Source organism: Vulpes vulpes, chromosome 4 (genome assembly GCF_048418805.1).
Source record: "Vulpes vulpes isolate BD-2025 chromosome 4, VulVul3, whole genome shotgun sequence".
Classification (NCBI taxonomy): Eukaryota; Metazoa; Chordata; class Mammalia; order Carnivora; family Canidae; genus Vulpes; species Vulpes vulpes.
The window spans coordinates 88,332,043-88,352,161 of NC_132783.1; the positions used below are offsets into that span (position 1 = coordinate 88,332,043).

The following is a 20,119-nucleotide window of genomic DNA, read 5'->3' on the forward strand; positions in this document are numbered from 1 at the left end:
CCTATGCTTGTTTCCCACAGTAAATAAAGTCCTGCAGGGCCAGGACTGGGGCAAGGCAGACAGGGTGCCTTGGCAGCAAAATTTTTAAGAGGCTCTCATCCTCAGGTTCCTGTCAACTGAAGAACCTGCGCTTCCATTTGGCACCCTAGGTGCCTCACTAGCCCCACCCTGGTAACCACATATGACCCTTTGGTGTCAATTGAAAATAAATGAATCTATAAATCAATGAATCAGTAAGATGATGACAGTGTAAGTACTTCGGGTGATGACTCCTTATCTTCACTGTAAATGAAATTAGAGATAAGTGTCGAACACAATCACAATCAGTGAGACAGGAAGGCAAGTCTGCCAGGGAGGTGCTAGGAATAAATAAAAACCCCAGGAAGACTCTCCCCTCTACTTCCACAAGATGCTGCTGTGTTGGAATATGGCACCTGGCATTATTTACTGCAGCCTCACTAGGATCAGCCTGAGGATGAACCCAAGGGCAAGTAGAAAGGCAGAGCCCAGAGGGAGGGAGCCCTGATTGATCACGTTTGTGGGCTGCCCATTCTCTGGACTTCTCATGGGAGACAATGGATCAGTATTGTCAGCTTCTTCCCAGCCAGGGCTTTCAGTCACGTATTTCAGCCAAAATAATGCTGATATGGTGTCATTTCCCAGGAGAGAAGGGTGAAGCAGAAGAGGAAGCCAGGCAATTGCTGCCCCTTCTCTTTGTTCTTCCAAGAGAACAAAGGTTGGGGGTAAACCTGACCTCTGAGCTCTTGCTCCCGAAACCCTCAGGGATCAGAACTGGCCACAGCCCCACCATGCCTCTGTCCTCCACATGAGACGCCCAACAGGCAGACTGTCCAGCAGACACAGACAACTATGGTCTTCCAGCTGCTTTGCTTCAAACTAGCCCAAAGGAATAGGATACTGAGCCTCAGCCTGGTGTCCAAAGTATCCTCTCTGATGTAGTTTTAGCATCTATAAAGTTATTTCCTTGATTCTCACTTGGCCCCTTCTGCCTGGTTCCAAACCAGGTAAGAGATAAAAGTCATCAGATACCTCCAGAACCTCCCAAATTCTTCTCAGAAGGTAATCACATTACATTTCACCAAATGAGGCAAGTTTAGAAAGCAAAAAGGAACCGCTATTTTTATGAGAAAAAGTCTGTGGCGTTTGAACTCTGGTTTCAGGCAGAGATGGACTAAGAAGGCCAGGACTTACCCTCACATGTGAAACAGTGAAAAACCAGCACAAAACACATAAAACAATAAGTGTTAGGACCGTGAACATAAGGCAGCAAAGGACAGTGAGCTCTGAGAAACCGGACACGGGGTGCTCCCTACAGCTGCACCTGGGCACTGCCTCACGACTGTTTACAAGCTACATCGCAAGGAGGGAGAATATACGTGAAGCCCTTGAATAAGGAGGGGGAGCTGGGAGTCAAGAGATACCTCAGGAGGGTCCCCCTGAGTCTTCAGCTGAGTAATAAATGCCCGGGTATGAGGAAGAGACAAGCTAAGGTAAGAGTCTCTGGAATAATGAGAGGGCCTACCCATGGCTTGAAGAGAGAGGTGAATGATTTCTCTTGCTGTCAATCCTACCTCAATAAAGTGGTTTAAAAATACAATTTAAAAATGTATCTTTCCACAACCGAAACAAAAATTCTCATCATTTTCTCACTCGACACTGGGTAGTACACCCAGAGAGTGTTGCCTTGATGGCAAGGCAAATCTAGCCCTAGACCCCACTCTCTTCTGGTCCCACCTAACAAAGCTTCTCAGAGGCAAGACTGGAAAGGATGCAACTATTTCCGAGCACCTTAATGACGTCCAGAAACAAAGCACAAACATATTTATAAGACTAAAAATATCCAACACCCAAGAAGATAGAATTCACATCTAACCAAAAATTACCAGGCCTAGAAAAATGTCGAGAAAAAAAGTTTCATCTCTTTTTTCACCCCATTCTACCTCTTCCCTCTTGTGCCCAGACCTGGGGGGGGAGTGCTCCAAACCAGACTGCTCCCCACCCTAGAGACACAGCAACTCCCCCCTGTGATTAGCCGACACTCACAGACTCTTGCTGTCAAGCCCTAGCACCAGACTGGCCTGGGCTTTACTGAGTGCCAGAGCCCTCTGAGCCTGTCCTTCCACCCCCAGCTCTCTATGAGTGCCCTCATAGCCTGAGCCTGGGGGACCCTGTGCTCTCTGGGTGGACAGATGCAGTTTATCCATACTGGGGGGGGGGGGGGGGGCACAGTGTCTGGTGGCCTCCATGACCCAGAAACCATCTCTCCAGGGCACTTGAGACTTCTAAAAAACGTACAGAACTGATATGACAAGATAACGTCTTTTTAATGAAACCAGCATTCCTCATCCTCCGCCCTCCCGCCCCTTTTCTGATTTAAACAACTAGGCCTCAGGAAAGGTATGTGATAACCAAAAGCAGATTTTTTTTTTTAAGAAGCCTCTTCCTGGCATTTATGTTTCCATGTCTATATCATTCCTTAAAAAACAGAAAGTTCAAAGCCAGGCCTGAAACTTCTGAGGGGCCAGGAGAGCCATCAGGGCCTGTGGACCACCCAGCGCCCACTCAAGGAAGCCCCCCACATGGCCTGTGTCCAGCGACAGCTTTCCTCCAACAGCAGTACCAGTACTTTTGCCCATTGGTTGCTCCAGAAGAGAGGCTGCCTCTCTGTACCCCAGTACTTGGCATCCTTCCCCATCCAGCCCCATGAGGAAGCATGAAATTAATGGTCCTACAAAGAATCGTTGCCTAGCAAACTGGAGAAATCTCTGAGGCCCACTTCTGGGGGGAATGTGGGATGTAAAGCCTGGTTAACGTTCCCGAGCCCTGCACAGTTCAGCCTCTCTCACTCCTCCCAGATCAGAACTTTTACCTCAACAATCTTGTTTTCATGCAGACACACACGCTCTTTTCAGCTCATTTCTCATTTGTCCCTTTTGGTTGCTTGGGCAAACTCTCTCTCCTGCTCTCAGAGGAATCCTATGGATAACCAGTTGCATTGGGGATCCCAAAACAACCTTTACCTTTTAAGGCTATCCTTGAGGCTCATTTATAAAGCTGTCTTTAGAGGGGGAAAAAATGCTGAGTTCAAGTTTGGAGGAAAAAAATACAACTGGAAACCTCATATTTTGAAACTTGAAATAAGCAGAAAAATTTATTGCTCTTAAGTTAGTTGATCCTACAAATCTTGGTCAATATTTAATGCAACCTAAAAGCAAAATAAAAAGTAAACATGCTTTAATACAATTAGAACTGTGATGATATGAATGAAGCTTTTGCTAGTTTCAAATTATTTCAAGTAAGATCCATACTTGATATAATAACAAACTGTGTTCTCAAGCATTTATCAACCATCCTTTTTTCTCCTTCTCTTGCTCCTCTTTCTTATTGTTATCCTTATTCTTTTTGTAAAGGGTCCTCTTCCTGGATCCACTCCTTAAGGATGGAATTTCTAATGCATTCACCCGAGCCCCGTCCTGCACATTCTGCACTCCTTCCTAGGTACCTTGCTTCCTTTCCTAGCCCTACATAGCACCTATGCCTATGACTGCTGCTTTCCCATCTCCTGCCTGGACCTCTCCCCTGTTGTCTGGACCTGTACCCCACATATCAACTGGTCTTTGGTCAATTACATCTGCATATCTTGGGGTCCCCTGAAGCTCAACGTGTTCACAACTGAAGCCATCATTTTCATAAAACCTACCTCCTCTTCTTACATTACTCAACTCAACAAATGGTGAAGCTCTTAGTCCAGGTGCCCATGGCAGAAATCTGGGCATCACCGTGACTTCCTTCTGTGCCTTACCCTCCCAGCCAGTATTGAATCCACCTGGTTCTCCCCTTCACTGTGGTCTATACCCTGGTCCCAGCCCTGGTGATCCTGCATCTGGATAACTGTGAAACCTCTGAAGTGGTCTCCCTTTTCCACACCTGCCCACTCAAATCCTCTCTCCCTCCTCTAAAGCCACATCTCGAAGTCCCTACATAGACCCTTTCAATGAGTCCCACTGCATTTGTCATACAGAGCACATGATGCCACCTCTCCAGCTTCGAGTCATGCCACCTTTGAGCTCCGTGCAACCCAGCCTTTGAGCTGGACCACACCAGCTCCTTGAGGGCACCTCACTCTCTCCACCTACAGTGCTTAGCTCAGGCTAACTCCTCAAGCATCATTCCCTCAGGAAGACTCATCCAGACCAGGTCTCTCCACACCTGCTCCTGGCCCACAGCCCCCAGAGCCCCAGAGAGCAGGGTTCAGGAACCCCATCTGTTATGTTCATTGGTATTCGCTGGCTCGCCACATGGTACCAAAACACAGCAGACATTTAATAAAAACGTCTCTACTGACTGATTAGCACCAAGCCCTTCTAGCTCCCCCTTCCAAATAGACCACCAACACCATTTCAGTCTGGATTACGGCACTGGCCACCTAACAGGTGTCCTCGTGTCTCTCTCCATCCTGTGCTCCCTGCTGCTTACAGATGCCTTTCTAAAATGCTGATTGCTGACTGCATCAGCTCCACTGCCTTTAGGATAAAATCGACATTACCAGGCCTTTCATGGCCTGGTTCCTGCTCTCTCCCCTGCCTGGTCTCTCCTCCCTCCCTGCCCCACACACCCCACTCTCCCCTGGTGGGGGGGGGGTCTCATACTGGCTGTGCTCTTAGACCTCCCACCGCCCAGTAACCAGTCACCAACTTCCTTCAGGAAGCCTTCCTTGTTAGGGCTCCTCCACTGGGCTGTCTGCCCCACTTTGTCAGCGCACATGGTTAGGTCACTAAATATACCCTCTGATGAGACAGTTCTGGTCTATACCCACAGTTCTGGCTTAGTTATTAACAGCTTCCCTGTTCACTCCCAAAGCCTACTTACTGCTCTGGCCAATAAATCACCTGGTCACTCTAGCAGTGACTATTAATTGCTTGTCTAATTGTCTGTCCCCCCACCCCCAGGCAAGGTAAATAACAATGTGTTTTATGCTCAACAGCATCAGGCACAGTGCATGATACATAGAGAACATGTATGTTGATTAAACAAGCAAGTGTACTTTATACTATAAAAGCAGGTACTTTCATTAGGATGTTTAGCTAGAACGGATTTGCTACAGAGAATCAATAAGCTGGCCCCCAAAATTTAACTTAAAGATTACATATTTCACCAAATGATCTTAAGTATATATTTTGAAGAGATTTTGAGATTTTCAAAGCCTAACTCTAAAGTACAGAAATCACCCTCCACACAGGGGCATTGCATGACCTCAACATTAGCTTCTAGCTACTTTCCCATCATGCTGACACATTTGCAAGGAGCCAGTCATGTGCCCACCCTGACCCCTGTGGCCAGCAGCACATGATCACAATAGGGCATCTCAGGAATATATTGGTCAGCACCCAGAGAACTGATTTTCTTTCTATGATACAAAAGGCCCATTTGCCAACCATCCCAGGCTTAATTTGCACTAGGCTTTCCCATAGTAAAAAAAAAAAAAAAAAGTCTGTTTTTTACAAAACACTTTCTTAAAAGATACTCACATCAGAGAGCATTGGCTCGTCAAGTTCTTCCACTCTGCTCAGGTTAGGGGCCCCATATCGATCACTGATTTCAGCTAGTGTTTTGCCTGAGTCTGATGTTACATCCTACAATTGTTAAAATTCATATTTAATTTTAAATGAGTTAAAAATGAATGCATGAATTTTCTTTTGATTTGGATAAGAAGTTTTGGAATCACAACATTGAAATTCAACATTAACGGACTGAACCAATACCCGTTCCCAGAGAAAGAGTTCTAGAGATAAATGCTGGAAACTTGGTTTAAAAAGTACATTCAGAAATTTAAAATCTATCACTGTAAGTAAACATATGGTCAATAAATATCTCACAACATTCTATTTTTTTAAATACAAACACAAAATGAATGTCTAATTTTTATCCACTTTGAGATTTTTGCTTTAAAGCACATTGTACTTGTGAACTGCTGTGACCAGAACACGTAGGTGGACTGTCAGTTTTGATAATTTCATTATTGAGAAGTTTAGCTCCGAATGCACACGCTCATGCATTTCACGTAACACAGGATAACTTTTCCTTCTCACCTCTGCATGTGAACTATCTTCACTCTTAGCTATATTTTCCATATTCATTCTCATCTCCTATAAATAGATAAACATGAAGAAAAATATTTGAACATACTTTCCATTTTGATTCCACGTTTCATTTTCAAGAGATTCTATTTTTATGCAACGCTATGATCAATTTAACAGCAAATAGGTCATCACTCTTACAGGGTTGATCTGAATACATTTAGCACAAGACTGTAGCCTGTAGTCTCATATGACACTTGCTACTAATAGAAACCCATGTTTTATTTATAATTAAACACAACTCTAAAGAATGAAGTGATCCGAAATGTTAAACCTGAAGCCAAATTGTTAGCCAGTGTGACAAGTGACAAAACAGAAACCTTTCTTCTCTCATTTTACATCACTGAATCTTCACTGAAGGGAAAGAGGGTCTGTATCTCCGTGTATTTATGGGCATGTGAACATATGTGTATGTCTCCATGCCCTATGGCACTCAGACTAAGATAAGCTTGGCATCTGTGGTTTTGTTAACTATGTGTTTTTTAAACCATGTATAGGGCTTCGAGTTTATCTTTTTAAGGTTCTCATTTTTTAATTCCATTCACTCTTCCAACTTTTCAGAAAGTGCTTTAAATAATGATGCTCTCATCTAAGCCATGAATACACATATTCTATAAGACCTACTTCTGTTTTTGATTTTAGTTATAGATAAATAGAGGAGTCACATTTGAATAAGTGAGACTGGCTGGGGGTGCCTGGGTGGCTCAGTCAGTTAAGCATCAGGTCATGATCCCAGGGCCCTGGGATCAAGCCCTGTGTGAGGCATCCCGCTCAGTGGGAAGCCTGCTTCTCCCTCTCCCTCTGCCTGTTTCCCCACTTGTGCTGTCTCTCTCAAATAAAAAATACTAACGATAATTAAATTGAAAAAATATTTTTAAAAAAGAGGCTGGCTGATTATAAATATACAATATGAAATATCCAGTATAAGAGTATAACTCAGTCATTTAGAAGTTTGGTCTATATGACATACACATACTTTTTGGATACCAGGAAACACTGGTCAAACTAGAGAACTGATAATATATAGACATAGTTAATGGAGACAGACTGCTTTTTAACATGTTACTGTGTAATTTTTTTTTAATAAAAGATAGGAAGCATTCATGTAACTTATTGTTGATAATACATCTAACACGAGAAAGAGATGTGCTACTATCTCAGAGATCAGAATACCCTCAATGTTACAGGGACTTCGACTTTGAACATCGGCTGTCAGAGTTAGGAACAACTGTGCCTTGACTAGAGTGTGACTAATATCCCCATGAAAGAACTCTGCTGCTCACAAAGCAGTTTCATGTCCATATATATGATCTGGGCTGATCCTAACAACAAGCCATTGAGGTATGGCCAGTAACGTTATCTCACAAAAAGGCAAACTGAGATTGAAAAGGTTGTAAGATTTGTCTCAGTCACATAGCTAATGTGTGGCACATCTCTGAATCCCATGTTATAACAGCGGCAAGAAACAGACTGAGGATTCTACAAGGTTTTAAATAAAGTAGACATTTTTTTTCCTATAAAACTTCAAATTACCTTCTCTAATTGTTCTTGAGCTCTCTGTAGTTCTTCTATCCTTTGTCTCTCTTTTTCTTGCATTTCCAGCTCCAGCTGGAATGCCAGCTGTTGCTGAATATTCAGAAATAAATAAGTCATATTAGAGTCAGATCAATTGCAAGGAATTAACTCTAATCACTCTGAAATGTCCCAGGATAACTAAGTTTATACCTACCTAAATTTCAGAAGCTTACAAGAATAAATGATCACAGCCACCTAATACTTTTGCTTTTACAAGTATTTCCTGAAGTCTAACACAAAAAGGGAAGCTTCCTTAATTTCTAATTTGTAGAGCAGCAAAATTCGTACAAAATCAAGTTATTTCTCTGTTCTTCTTGAAGCAACAAATGAGACTGCAGTACTGTTTTCAGATAAAAATCTTTCCAAGCATAGATAGGTGTTCAAGTAGCCAAACCTTCGTTGCAGAAGAGTGGATAAGAAAATCTTAAGTATATTATCCAAAACCATAGATAATCAAAAATATATTGGTCCCAATCAACATACATGCCACACTAGAATAACAGCAAACTAAATTCCGTGGGCCAGATATGATTCGATTCTGTATCTGTAGCACAGCCCATGAGCTAAGAAAAGTTTTACATTTTTAAATGGTTGAAAAATATTGAAAGGGTAATATGTCATGATACATGGAAATTATATACAGTTCAAATTTCATTGCCTATAAATAAAGTTTTATTGAAACACCATCATGTTCACTTGTTTACTTATTGTCTGTGATTATTTTTGCCCAATAGCACAGTTGAGTGGTTGCAACAGTGACCATAGATGGCGCTCTCATCACTTTGGATTGCTCCCCAGCATGCTACAAATCACAGTGGCATTGTTTATCTCAATAGTTCTTGGAACCACAGTATCTCTATGCCATGACATTTTTTAAATCGGTGTATACCCAACATGTCATAACAAGAAAAGGAGTAGACTTTAAATGTTGTCCCTTTAAGATACAGTGGAGAATAGATTATTTTATTATCAAATTAAATGGCAAAAAAGTATGGTGTTTATTTAAGCAAGGATACTCCACAAAAAGAATTCAATAAACTTTAGTATTACCAGACTAAATACTTATCATCACAATATTCTCAACTCCCATGAAAATAAAGGTCAGAAATGTTAGAGAGCTTAGAATTATTTCACCGTAGTAGAATTTCTTCATAAAAATTAAAAATAAAAATGAGGCTGCAACGAAAGCAAGTTTGCAAGTGGCTCATTTGTTAGCCAAGCAAACAAGTTCATTTCCCAATGGTGATTTAATTAAAACATGTTTGATTTCAGTGTCCAGAAAAAAATGAATTAAGATTACTAGCCTTTTGGTGAAAACAGTTGCTCAAAGAGTTGATGACACTGGGAGCAACATCAACAGTCAATTAAAAACAAGGCAAATTATTTGGAGCGATTTTCCTTGGCTCTTAATGGGTAGACAAATGTTCCCAACACTGATCAGTTGTTGTTGTTTACTGGTATCAATGCTGAGTTTTAAGTGATTGAAAGATCAGCCTGTACAGGCAAGAAATAATTTCTTTTTCTTTTTCTTTTTCTTTCTTTTTAGAGAGGGAATGTGTGTACACATGATAGGGGAAAGCCAGAAGGAGAGGGAAAGAGAGAATCTTAAGCTGGCTCCATGCTCAGGGTGGAGTCCGACCTGGGGCTCAATCCCACGACCCTGAGATCATGACCTGAGCCAAAATCAAGAGTCGGACACTCAACCCACTAAGCTACCAAGGTGCCCCAAGAAATATTTCCAAAGAAATTGAGAAACGTTATTCAGTACAATCAGCAGTGAAATCTGTTAAGATATGTCACAATCAATTGTGATAATAATGTGTGTGGAACAGAAAGAAGCTTAGTTGGACAAATTTACAAAGCTTGTGAAAATGCAGTGTTGAAAGCCTATGAGTATTCATTATATTATTCAACAGCAGGTCTTCTGCAGAAAATGTTTGAATCTGTCATGTGCCATTGAGCCAGCAGTGCCAACAATGTTCCTTCATTCACTCTAATGAATGCAACCATCATCAGTTCTGTGAATTTTTGTCAGAAATTGAAACTGAATAAATGTTGGCTTGCCCTAGCACACAGCAGTTGCATGGCTTCACAGTGGTAATGTGTTATTGTGCATTTTTGGGCTTAGGACCAAGGCTGAAATTTTTCGGAATGAGAAGAATCATTCTCAATCACTATTATCAAACTTTAAATGGCTTTGGAAATAAGCCTTTGCTGCAGACTTAATAATGTTTTTAAATCAATTCGAACTAAGCTTACAGGGCAAAACAGCCCTTAATATGTAAAACTTAACACTGTAGGAAGCCATTTCAACAACTTAGGTTTGAATCACCATGTCAAACTGCCTTATACACTCCCCATGTGATCAAAACCTAAAACAAGAAACTAGATCCCCTCATTCCCGCACAAATCTGCAGCAGATGTGTTTCCTGAGCTCAAACTACAGACCCAGAGTATTTGGTGGCCTGGATTTCAGTGCAAATGAAATTCCCATATCACCAAATCTGTTTAACTGTGTAATTGAGAAGCTTTTACCAACCCTCAATTGGAAGTGATTAATCTGGAAGGTAATGACATGCCAAAAGCAAAACAAGATAAAAATCTAATAGAATTCTACAAATGCATTCCAAGAGATAAATATGGTCAAAATTATATGCACCCGGACCGATATCAGCATTTGGCAGGACCAATTTCTCAGCTATTTTCAAAGATGAAATACTGAAATCTCATTACAGATCACCATTAAAAGATAAATGTCTTTAAGCAATTTTGATGATAGGGAACATTAACTTTGAACTCCAACTAAATGAAATGTTATCTCTAAAAATATAATTTAATTCTCTTAAGCAGTAAGCCTGTATTCCAAAAGGAAAATTGTATTCAATTATTTTTTTAAATGTTATTTCATTGATAGAACATTTGTGGAAATGTGTTCTCTCTTGCTATGTCTACATAATATATCATAACACATACCAATCCCATTAAGAGCATCTTAAAACTACAGTTTGCAAATGAATTTTTTAAAGATAATATTTTTATAAATAGATAATAAACAGTGGTTACTCTTTATTTACAGAGGGTTGGTAAAGGGAATTTCTTGGTAAACCTGTATTATCCACACTGGGAAAAAAGTGATGAGATAGGTTGCGGAAGTGCAAGAACATCGCTTGCAATCCACTTTCAGATTCTTGCAGAGGAAGTAAAATAACTAATCTCTCAACAACAATGCAAACTACAGTTGTTAAATACCAACCACCTTGGACAACAGAACCAGTTTCTTAACGTTTTCAAGAAAACTTCAAAACTCAATTCCTTTCTTCACATAGGAGTAAAACCATTAGAAAGATACTCAAACAAATTGATCAATAGATCAAACAAACAAATAAAAAGCTTTTATCTCCTAAGTGAGCTCTTAGGTTGAAAATGGCAGTCAACGCACTTTCCTGTTCACAGGGTCCAGGGCTTACTGGAGAGTGCCAAAAATTTCAAGGAATTTCAACCCAGTGGCACTATGAGAACAACGTGGAGGTGACCAGAGTCTTGACACTCAGGTTCACTTGACTCAACGGTGAGTTCAGAGCATCTCTCTGTTTCTGTGCATCTCGGCCTCACTCTCTCTTAAGCTCTTCTCCTGTAGACCTTCTCTGCACAGGCCCCCTTTCCTTCTCTATTTCTGGCCACCAAGCTGTTTCTTTAACGGTCATAAAATCGTCTGGTTTCTTTAACGGTCATAAAATCGTCTGCAGAACGTTCTTGTTATCTTCCAATCCCAACACAATGCTCAGGGTTCAGTGTACAGTGGATCCCTTCACACCCATCAACAGGATACAGCTAGAGAAGTGCTTGATTTCTAGGATTGCCAAATTTTCGCTAAGTAAGGTTAAGTAGAAGAGCCAAAGAAAGTTAAGTACCCCCACATTTGTGATGGAATTGTCTTGAGGAAGATGTTCTCCTCAGTCTGAGAGACAGGGGACAGATACTAGTTGTAGAAGCTGAAAGAGGAAGAGAAGATTCTCACTCAAAGTTGGGGCAATTCTGCAGCAGAATGTTTGCCCATTTGGATGATTGTTTGATATCTGGCTCCACGCTCTGCAACTTCCACATAAGAATAAACCAAATGATTGAAAAATGAAGATTCAGGAGCAGTGAAGTTTTCAATAGCCTTATCTGTCTCGGGTGCCTAGAATGTTCTATCCCAGTAGCAGGGGTGACAGGTTAGGCAGAGAAGCTATTCACCACATCCATAGTTTCCTTTCTATCCACACACCCAAACAACAGGCTTCTAGAGTGGAGTCGAGACCCTGGAGTTAAGGACCATGTGGCAGAACAATAGGGATAACTTAGATCTAGTTCAGAAGCTGTCCATAAATTAAATTAGTCCAAAAGCCACTCTGGAACTTTCCCTCTCTAGTTTACAATCCATGACTCATCCCTGAAACCATTCTCTTCCCAGCACCTTCAGCTCCCCAACGTGCTACCTTAAACCCACGTCAGTCACAGGCGCTGCCCCTTGCACATCATCACTCAGGCCTTCAGGCCTAAGTGAAGAAAAATTACAGGATCATAAAACCAAACTAGCTGGCAACATTATAAATGCCTGGTCTCGGGGCGCCTGGGGGGCTCAGCGGTTGAGCATCTGCCTTTGACTCAGAGCATGATCCCGGGGTCCTGGGATCAAGTCCCACATCAGACGTCCCTCGGGAAGCCTGCTTCTCCCTCTGCCTGTGTCTCTGCCTCTCTCTGCGTGTCTCATGAGTAAATAAATAAATGATCTTTAAGAAAATATATGCCTGGTTTCTAACTCTGACAGGGTACTCAATGCTATCAGGTAATGCTAAGTTTCCCAGTCAATGCTACCATTCTACAAAGCTACTATTTCAAAACCATCACCACTCTCCCCACACCTGCCATTTTATCGCCTCATTCTTGTAAGATGATCATCATCCCTACTTCATAAAGAAGAAAGAGTCATGAAGAAACTGTTTTAAACTTTGTGCCATAAAACCTATACACCCACCTGTACCTAGACCATCCTCTCCCTCTTAACATCAACCCCCTCCTGCCCCTCTGTTCTTAAAAAACCCCAAACTCCTTCTCTGAAAAATCCCCTTGAAAGCATCACCTAAACTCACCATCTTCCCTGTTACACCCCACCCCACACACACCATGGTCTTGAATGAGCACTTTGCAGTCTTGCTCTCACTCAACCAACAGTAGGCGTGGCTGACCCCTTGGGTCTCTCCCCTTGACCTTCATGAGAGCATACTCCCTGGGTTTTCCTCCCACGCCACTGCTGCTGCTTCTCCAGCAAAGAAGACACAGATACAGAAACACAGGAACACGAAGATAGAAGAGAGCCACTGCTAACTAATTAGAGATGGGGAGGTTTTCAGTATTTGGGTTGCACCACACTGAGGCTGACACAGCTCACTCCAGTGTCCCCCAAACTCCCATGCGTGTCTCACCTGCTGAAACAGGAGTTCTTCGGCTTTGAGCCTCTCCATCATCTCCTGCTCAATCTCAGCTAGTTCTCTTTCCCGCTCCAAGTTGGCCATTTCCTTCTGTCTCTAGCAGGGTTTTAAAAGCAATTGCCACATGACTAATTTGAGCCAGAATAATTTGTAAAAACAATCTTGAAAGAGTGTTAATCACCAATGACAGGGAAAAGGGGAAGCAAATTTTATTCAACCACTTAGAAAAGGTGCAAAAATTTGGGGAGATATGTGTTTTATTTGAACAAATAGCATAAAATTACAATTATACATTGGGTATGATCATAATTATGTAAAAAAAAATCTACAAGTGCATAGGAAATGTACAGAAAAAAGACTAGAAGAAAATACCTAAAAATCTAAAAAGAAATCTTCTCTGGGGTATTTTTTATTCTTTCTGGTTTTTTTCATATTGTCCAAGTTTCTTCTATAATAAACATACTATTTTTATAATAGAAATAGCATTGAACTTTTTATTAAAAAAGCAAACTGGACCAGTTATCTTATTCTTCTAATTTTCTAAAAGAAGATCCCTACTTACCAGTTGCTCCATGGTCACATTTTCCTTATATTTATAAATCCACAATGCTAAATATTCTATTGGATCCACTGGGCGAATTCTTGCCACTTCTGCAAGACCTTGAGTTAGACATGTCCCAAGGTGCTTTTGGAGATATGTCGACTCCATTTCTCCCCCCTGATTTCAAAAAGGTAAATGTTTTTGCATTAATGCAGGAAATGTTCAGCAAGTCACACTAAAAGCAGAGTCCAGTGAGGCCAACAGAGCACTGCATCCTGTCATGGGCACCTCCCATCAAGGATGACACTAGCAAGCTGGCTTGGTGAAACACCTAACAATTTCCTTTTTTTTTTTATTTTTTATTTTTTATTTTTATTTTTATTTATTTATGATAGTCACACAGAGAGAGAGAGAGAGGCAGAGACACAGTCAGAGGGAGAAGCAGGCTCCATGCACCGGGAGCCCGATGTGGGATTCGATCCCGGGTCTCCAGGATCGTGCCCTGGGCCAAAGGCAGGCGCCAAACCGCTGCGCCACCCAGGGATCCCCACCTAACAATTTCCAAAAAGATTCCACCGATGTCACAATTACCACTACTAAGAAGCACTTTTAAAATCCTGTAGGAAAAAAAATAAATAAATAAAATAAAATAAAATCCTGTAGGATCTCAAGGTTGAGATTCAGAAATGAACAACAAACAAAACCCCCAACCAGCAAAGGGAAGAAAGTAACAAAGGTTAGAGCAGAAATAAATGATAAAGGAACTAAACAAAAAAAGATGAAAAAAAAAAGTCAGAAAAAAGGGTACTGTCATGACTGTGAGACAGCCATGTGCCAAGCAGGGCATGTCTCACTCAATCCTCACAACAGGGGCCAAAAATCAGTGTCATCAGCCCACTGTGTGGGTGAGGAAGCCCAGGTGTAAGGGGCGTAGGTCAATGTGGTGAACATGGGATTCGTACCCAACTCTTGAATCCAGAGTCATTATCTTTGTGACCGAGATGTTCCTCCCAAGCCATGAGGGTAGTTTTAGAAAATCATAATACTCATAATATCATAATACTCCACCTCAAAAATAAAAACAAACAAAAAAAACCCCCAAAAGTCCATGAATCTCCAAGGACAAAAAAGTAAACAAAAAATTCAACCTTCGAGGAATAGCATATGAAGCTCCTCATGCTTTGGCCCCAATTTCTTTTTTTTTTTTTAAGATTTTATTTATTTATTCATGATAGACACAGAGAGAGAGAGAGAGAGGCAGAGACACAGGCAGAGGGAGAGGCAGGCTCATGCCAGGAGCCCGACATGGGACTCGATCCCGGGACTCCAGGATCACACCCTAGGCCAAAGGCAGGTGCTAAACCGCTGAGCCACCCAGGGATCCCCTGGCCCCAATTTCTACTCAGGCTCACCCCAGACCTCTCCCCTGCCGCCAGCATATCCTGGGCTCTGACAACCCTCAGCGGTCTGCCATCCTGACAGCCACGCCTTGCACACTGCCATCTCCAAGACTTCTGCGCGTAACGCTTCCTCTCTATCTCCCAGCTGAGGAAACATCTCGCCTGCAAGATGCTGGTCCTCTCTCATTCCCTGGACTTTCCCAAGCAACGTAAAGAAGCCCCACCTTCTCCAAGCGACTCACACAGCACTTGTCATGCATGCCAAGATCGTGTGTGTACACATGCATCTGTCCTCCTGCTAGAAGACAAGCTCCTCCAGCTCCTCAAGGAGTGTGTTTTAATCACAGAGCAGGCATGCTGGCTCTCCGTGGAGGCACGTGAATGACTTCCTCCATCCTCCCAGTAATGTCCCAGTCTATGCAGTTATGAAGGTGGACAGGAACAATCTTAGACCAGATTGGAGGGAAGGAAGGAAGGAAGGAAGGAAGGAAGGAAGGAAGGAAGGAAGGAAGGAGAGAAGGAGGGAAGGAAGGAAAGAAGGAAGGAGGGGAAAGAAGGAAGGAGGGAGGGAAGGAAGGAAGGGAGGAAAGAAGGAAGGAGGGAGGGAAGGAGGGGAAAGAAGGAAGGAGGCAGGGAGGAAAGAATATAGCAAGCACTTCCGGTGCTTTGAAAAAAATTTCAAATTACCCTTATGGAAACCAGTCACTTCTAAGAATCTAATGAAATGTCTTCATCATTCAATAAATATATACTACACGCATCATTGGTCAGGTATGAGCTGAACATGAGGGAACAGAATGCCAGCATGTCTAGGCCTGTCCCTGGACAAATGCACCAAACGTTCTGCATAAAATTTCAGAAACAACAACCTCCTGAGGTTCATCCTTCAATCCCCAAAGTGCTCTCTCTCATTTGACGGTGGTGAGGGTACAAAATGGTATAACCCCTGTGCACAGGAATTTGGCAGTATCTAGAAAATTACGTAAGTATTTACCCTTTAAACCATTGATCTCACTTGTCGGATCTTAACTTGCAAAAATATGGAGCGATGATACGTGCATGTGGTTATTTTGCTCCATTACTTAGAACAAACTGGAGCCTCATCCAAAAGCTCATCATTAAGGGACTGATGAGACACAGCAACACGATGGATGATGGTGCATATATATTATATAAAAGGCACGAGGAAGATCCTTAAAATAGGGAGTGATCTCTAGGACACAGTGCGAAGTGAATTAAAAAGGTGCAGAACTTGTTTATAGAGTAAGCCACCTCTTTTGTTGAAAGCAGTGGGGAAAGGAATGTGTGTATGTGTGCCCATAAACGTGGTCATAAAAACTTAAGCTCTGCAAGCTGGCACGAATGAACCGAATTCCCTTTCAAGCTGGCATTGGTGTCTTCACCACACGAAGAGAAGGATTACAGTATCAGCGAGTGTGAGCCGCAGCATCCTCACTGTGCTTCTTCGACGCGACACACTCACAAAGACAAAAATGACGACAGTGACGTCTCAATGTCACTTGAAACATAAAAGAAAGAACAGATTCGTGCTGCTGTTCCAGAAGGATAATACGTGGGAAAGGGACCATGTCCCCAAGGGAGAAACTTCTGGGCTAAGAGTAGAATCTGATCCCGAATCCTCCTGGGCACAGGATAGCAGAGCCCAGGAAGCTCCTTACTTGTCTTCCCTGGTTTCCTGTCCACGAAATGGTGATAAAACCCAACTCACAGGTTGTTATTTTTCAGACACACTAACAGGCATCTCATCTCGGCTCCAGGTAAGAAAGGCCTTTCGCAGAGACACGGCTCCCTCAAGCCTGGAGAGGCCGAACAAGAGATACAAAGAGGTCCCTTGCCCAAGCCCGGGGGGGGGGGGTTGGCGCCCAGCCTGGCGGGAGGGGAGGGGGTTCGGGTGGAGTTGCCCGATGCGGCACAAAATAATACGGATGGGGCCCTTGGGTGGCTCAGTGGTGGAGCACCCGCCTTCGGCTCAGGGCGTGACCCCGGGGTCCCGGGATCGAGTCCCGCATCAGACGTCCCTCGGGGAGCCTACTTCTCCCTCGGCCTGTGTCTCTGCCTGTGTCAATCTCATGAATAAATAAATAAAATCTAATATATATATTATATCCTATATATATATAGGATGCCCGGGTCAATATGAATTTTGGAGAAACAGGGAGTAACGCTTAGCCCAGGGCAGCATAAGCCAGCTCGTTCGTCGTCTACCTGGAGCTCACGTGTGCCGGGCTTTACCTGCACCCTCCGACCTGGGGCGCCTGCACGGTTTCCCCATCCTGGGTCTGCAGAGGGGTCTCGGGCCTTCCGCGTCCCCTCCCCCTCCGCCCTGCGTGGCCCGGGAGGACCGGGCGGGGCGGGCCCGGAGGCGGCGGCGCTGCCAGGGCGCGGCACTAACCTCTCAGCCGGGGCAGCCCGGGCGCCGCCGGGGCCCCTCGCCGCTCACCAGGCCGAGCCCGCACCCGCGGCTGCCGCGGGCCACCCACCCCCAGCACCGGCCGCGGGGCGGGGCGCTGGGCGGCCGCGCTGGGCATGCGCACACCCGACGCGCGCACCTACCGGCCCCGCGAGGCGCGTCCCGTCGCTAGGCAACGAGCGCGCGCCCCGGACCCAGGCGGCTCCCTGCACGCGGTAGGGGTGCGGGGGGCGGGCGGAGAGCGGGGGCTCGGGTGGGAGAGCTGGGGCGCCGGGGCACGCGGGGCGGGCGGGCGGCGGGGAGGACGGGGCGCGGGTGTGGCGGGGCCTGCGACCTGCGGGAGGGAGGACCGAACCTGCGACCTGCGGGAGGGAGGACGGAGCGGGGCCTACGACCTGTGGGCTGGGAGGACGGAGTGAGGCCTGTGACCTGCAGGAGGGAGGATGGAGTGAGGCCTACGACCTGCAGGCTGGGAGGATGGAGCGGGCCTGCGACCTGAGGGCTGGGAGGACGGAGCCAGCCGCGGGCAGGCCCGTGTGCACTGGTAGGGCTGGGGGCGGCGGGGTCGTGGGACAGGACGCAGAGGGCACCTGCCCACCCAGGCTGGGAAAGTCCCGTGGCCCCCCTGCCGGCTCCGCACCTTTGGGGTTGCTGGTGACCCCACCTGGCCCCTCTCGGGACCAGCGCAGGTGCCCCTGCCTCCGGAAGGCCCCGCCTCCACCGCAGCAGGTCTTCCCTGACCTAGTGTTTTGTGGACAACCCTCTGCTAGCATTTCCCAGGTTCTGGATTAATCTGTGTTAGGCGGTGCTGAGCAGGAGCGGCCTCAGCCCAGGGCAGTTGAGGCCAGGAGTACCAGAGTGGGCGCTGACAGCTGGGAAGGAGCGGAGGCTCTTGCCCGGGCCAGCAAGCCAGAGCCTTCGCAGATTAAGTCAAAAAATACTTGCGAGCACCCACCGTGCGCCTAGCCCTGGGAGTGTGGTGTGGCAAGGCCATCTCTGTGCTTCCCGGCCTGCCTCCTGGGTTGCTAGGCAGTGAACAGGGAGGGCCGTGAACTGACTCCCAGAGGAGCTCTAGGAAAACTAGGCCCCTCTCCTCTGCTAAGTGTGCCCTTCAGTTTGTGGAGAGAGGGCTGCGAAAGGCACCTCTTTGGCCCCTCCCTCTCCTGGCCTTGAGCTGTGGCTCTGTCATTCTAGCTCTCTTGTCTTTGCATCAAGTTTTAGCAAACCGTCAGGCTCCAAATTTCATGGAGACCATGGATGAAAACGTGCAATTTAGAGCAGATGCTTCCTCCAGAAAGGATTTGCGGCCTACACAGGAGAGCAGGCGCTCAGGGGCTGGAAAGTGGAGAGGCTTTTGGCAGAGTGGGGATTCCGCTCCCTAGGAAGGGCGGTTCTCCTGCCATAAAGGCAAAGTAGATCTTTAACTGAATCACGTGGGGATTTTGTTAAAATGCAGACTCTGACTGTGGAGGTATGGGGTGGGACCTGAGAATGTGCATTTCCACAAGGTAATGTGATGCTGCTCATCAGGGACCACACTTTGAGTGAAAGGGGTGCAGAAGATTGTTCATACCGGTGCACTGGTTCAGGTGGGCCACAGGTTCACAGAAGCACAACACCATGTACCCACACCTTCCACTGTTATCCCAAACTTAGTGGCTTTAAACACATTTATTCTCTTGTACTTTTTGAAGCCAGAATCAAGAATAAGTCTTACAGAGCTGAAACCAAAGTGTCAGCAGAGCTGGTTCTTTCAGCAGGCTCTAGGGGAGGATGCATGCATGTCCTTGCCTTTTCCAGCTTCACAGGCCACCCACAATCCTTGGCTCATGACCCTGGATCACATCACCTTTTCTCCCTCAACTTCCACCATCACATCTCCTTGTTCCCTGTCTGACCTTACTGTGTCCCGATTATAAAGACACCTTGGGATTACAGTGTCCCTCCCTGATGATCCAGTATCATCTTCCCAAATCAAAATCCCTAACTTCATCACATCTGCAAAGTCCCTTTTGCCATACAAAGTAACATATTTCATGGGTTCCGGGTATTAGGATTTAGACACTTTGAGGAGCCATTACTCAGCCCTACCACACTGTGTATTTCCAAAGAAAAATTACATTTTCTTACATACTCATATTTCAGTGACCAAAATCAGGATATTTAACCTTGACACACTTCTTATTTTGGGGGCAAGGGGAAGAATGTGAGCCCACCAGGGGGAGGCACAGAGGAAGAGAGAGAGAATCTTAAGCGGACTCCATGCTCAGCATAGAGCCTGATTGGGGGTGGGGGGGGCAGCTCCATCTCATGACCCTGAGATCATGACCTGAACAGAAATCAGGAGTCAGGTGCTTAACCGACTGAGCCACCCAGATGGCCCAAACGTGATACACTTCTATTATGTAATGCACAATTCACATTCAGTTTCCTCAATAACACTTTATAAAATTCTTTTTTCTGGTTCAGACTCAATCCAGAATCATGTATTCCATGCATTTTTAGGCCTGTTTAGGCTCCTTTGATCTGGAATGGTTCCTCCT

The 20,119-nt window shown here is 44.7% G+C and overlaps 1 protein-coding gene across 8 annotated transcripts in view; it reads right to left on the bottom strand.

Moving 5' to 3' along the window:
• The window catches only part of DYDC1 (DPY30 domain containing 1), a 38,601-nt gene extending 20,960 nt beyond the window's left edge, over positions 1-17,641 (bottom strand). For 3 of the 8 annotated variants that reach the window (XM_072756369.1, XM_072756366.1, XM_072756368.1), the window contains exons 1-6: positions 17,559-17,641; positions 13,767-13,922; positions 13,199-13,300; positions 7,692-7,784; positions 6,111-6,167; positions 5,550-5,654 (exon numbers count right to left, since the gene is read on the bottom strand). In XM_072756369.1, the coding sequence (XP_072612470.1) occupies positions 5,550-5,654; positions 6,111-6,167; positions 7,692-7,784; positions 13,199-13,300; positions 13,767-13,913 (504 nt within the window). In that variant the 5' untranslated portion in view covers positions 13,914-13,922; positions 17,559-17,641. The other 5 variants (XM_026005540.2, XR_012001134.1, XM_072756370.1 and 2 more) reach the window with 5 other exon arrangements.
• Between the last annotated feature and the right edge of the window lie 2,478 nt (positions 17,642-20,119).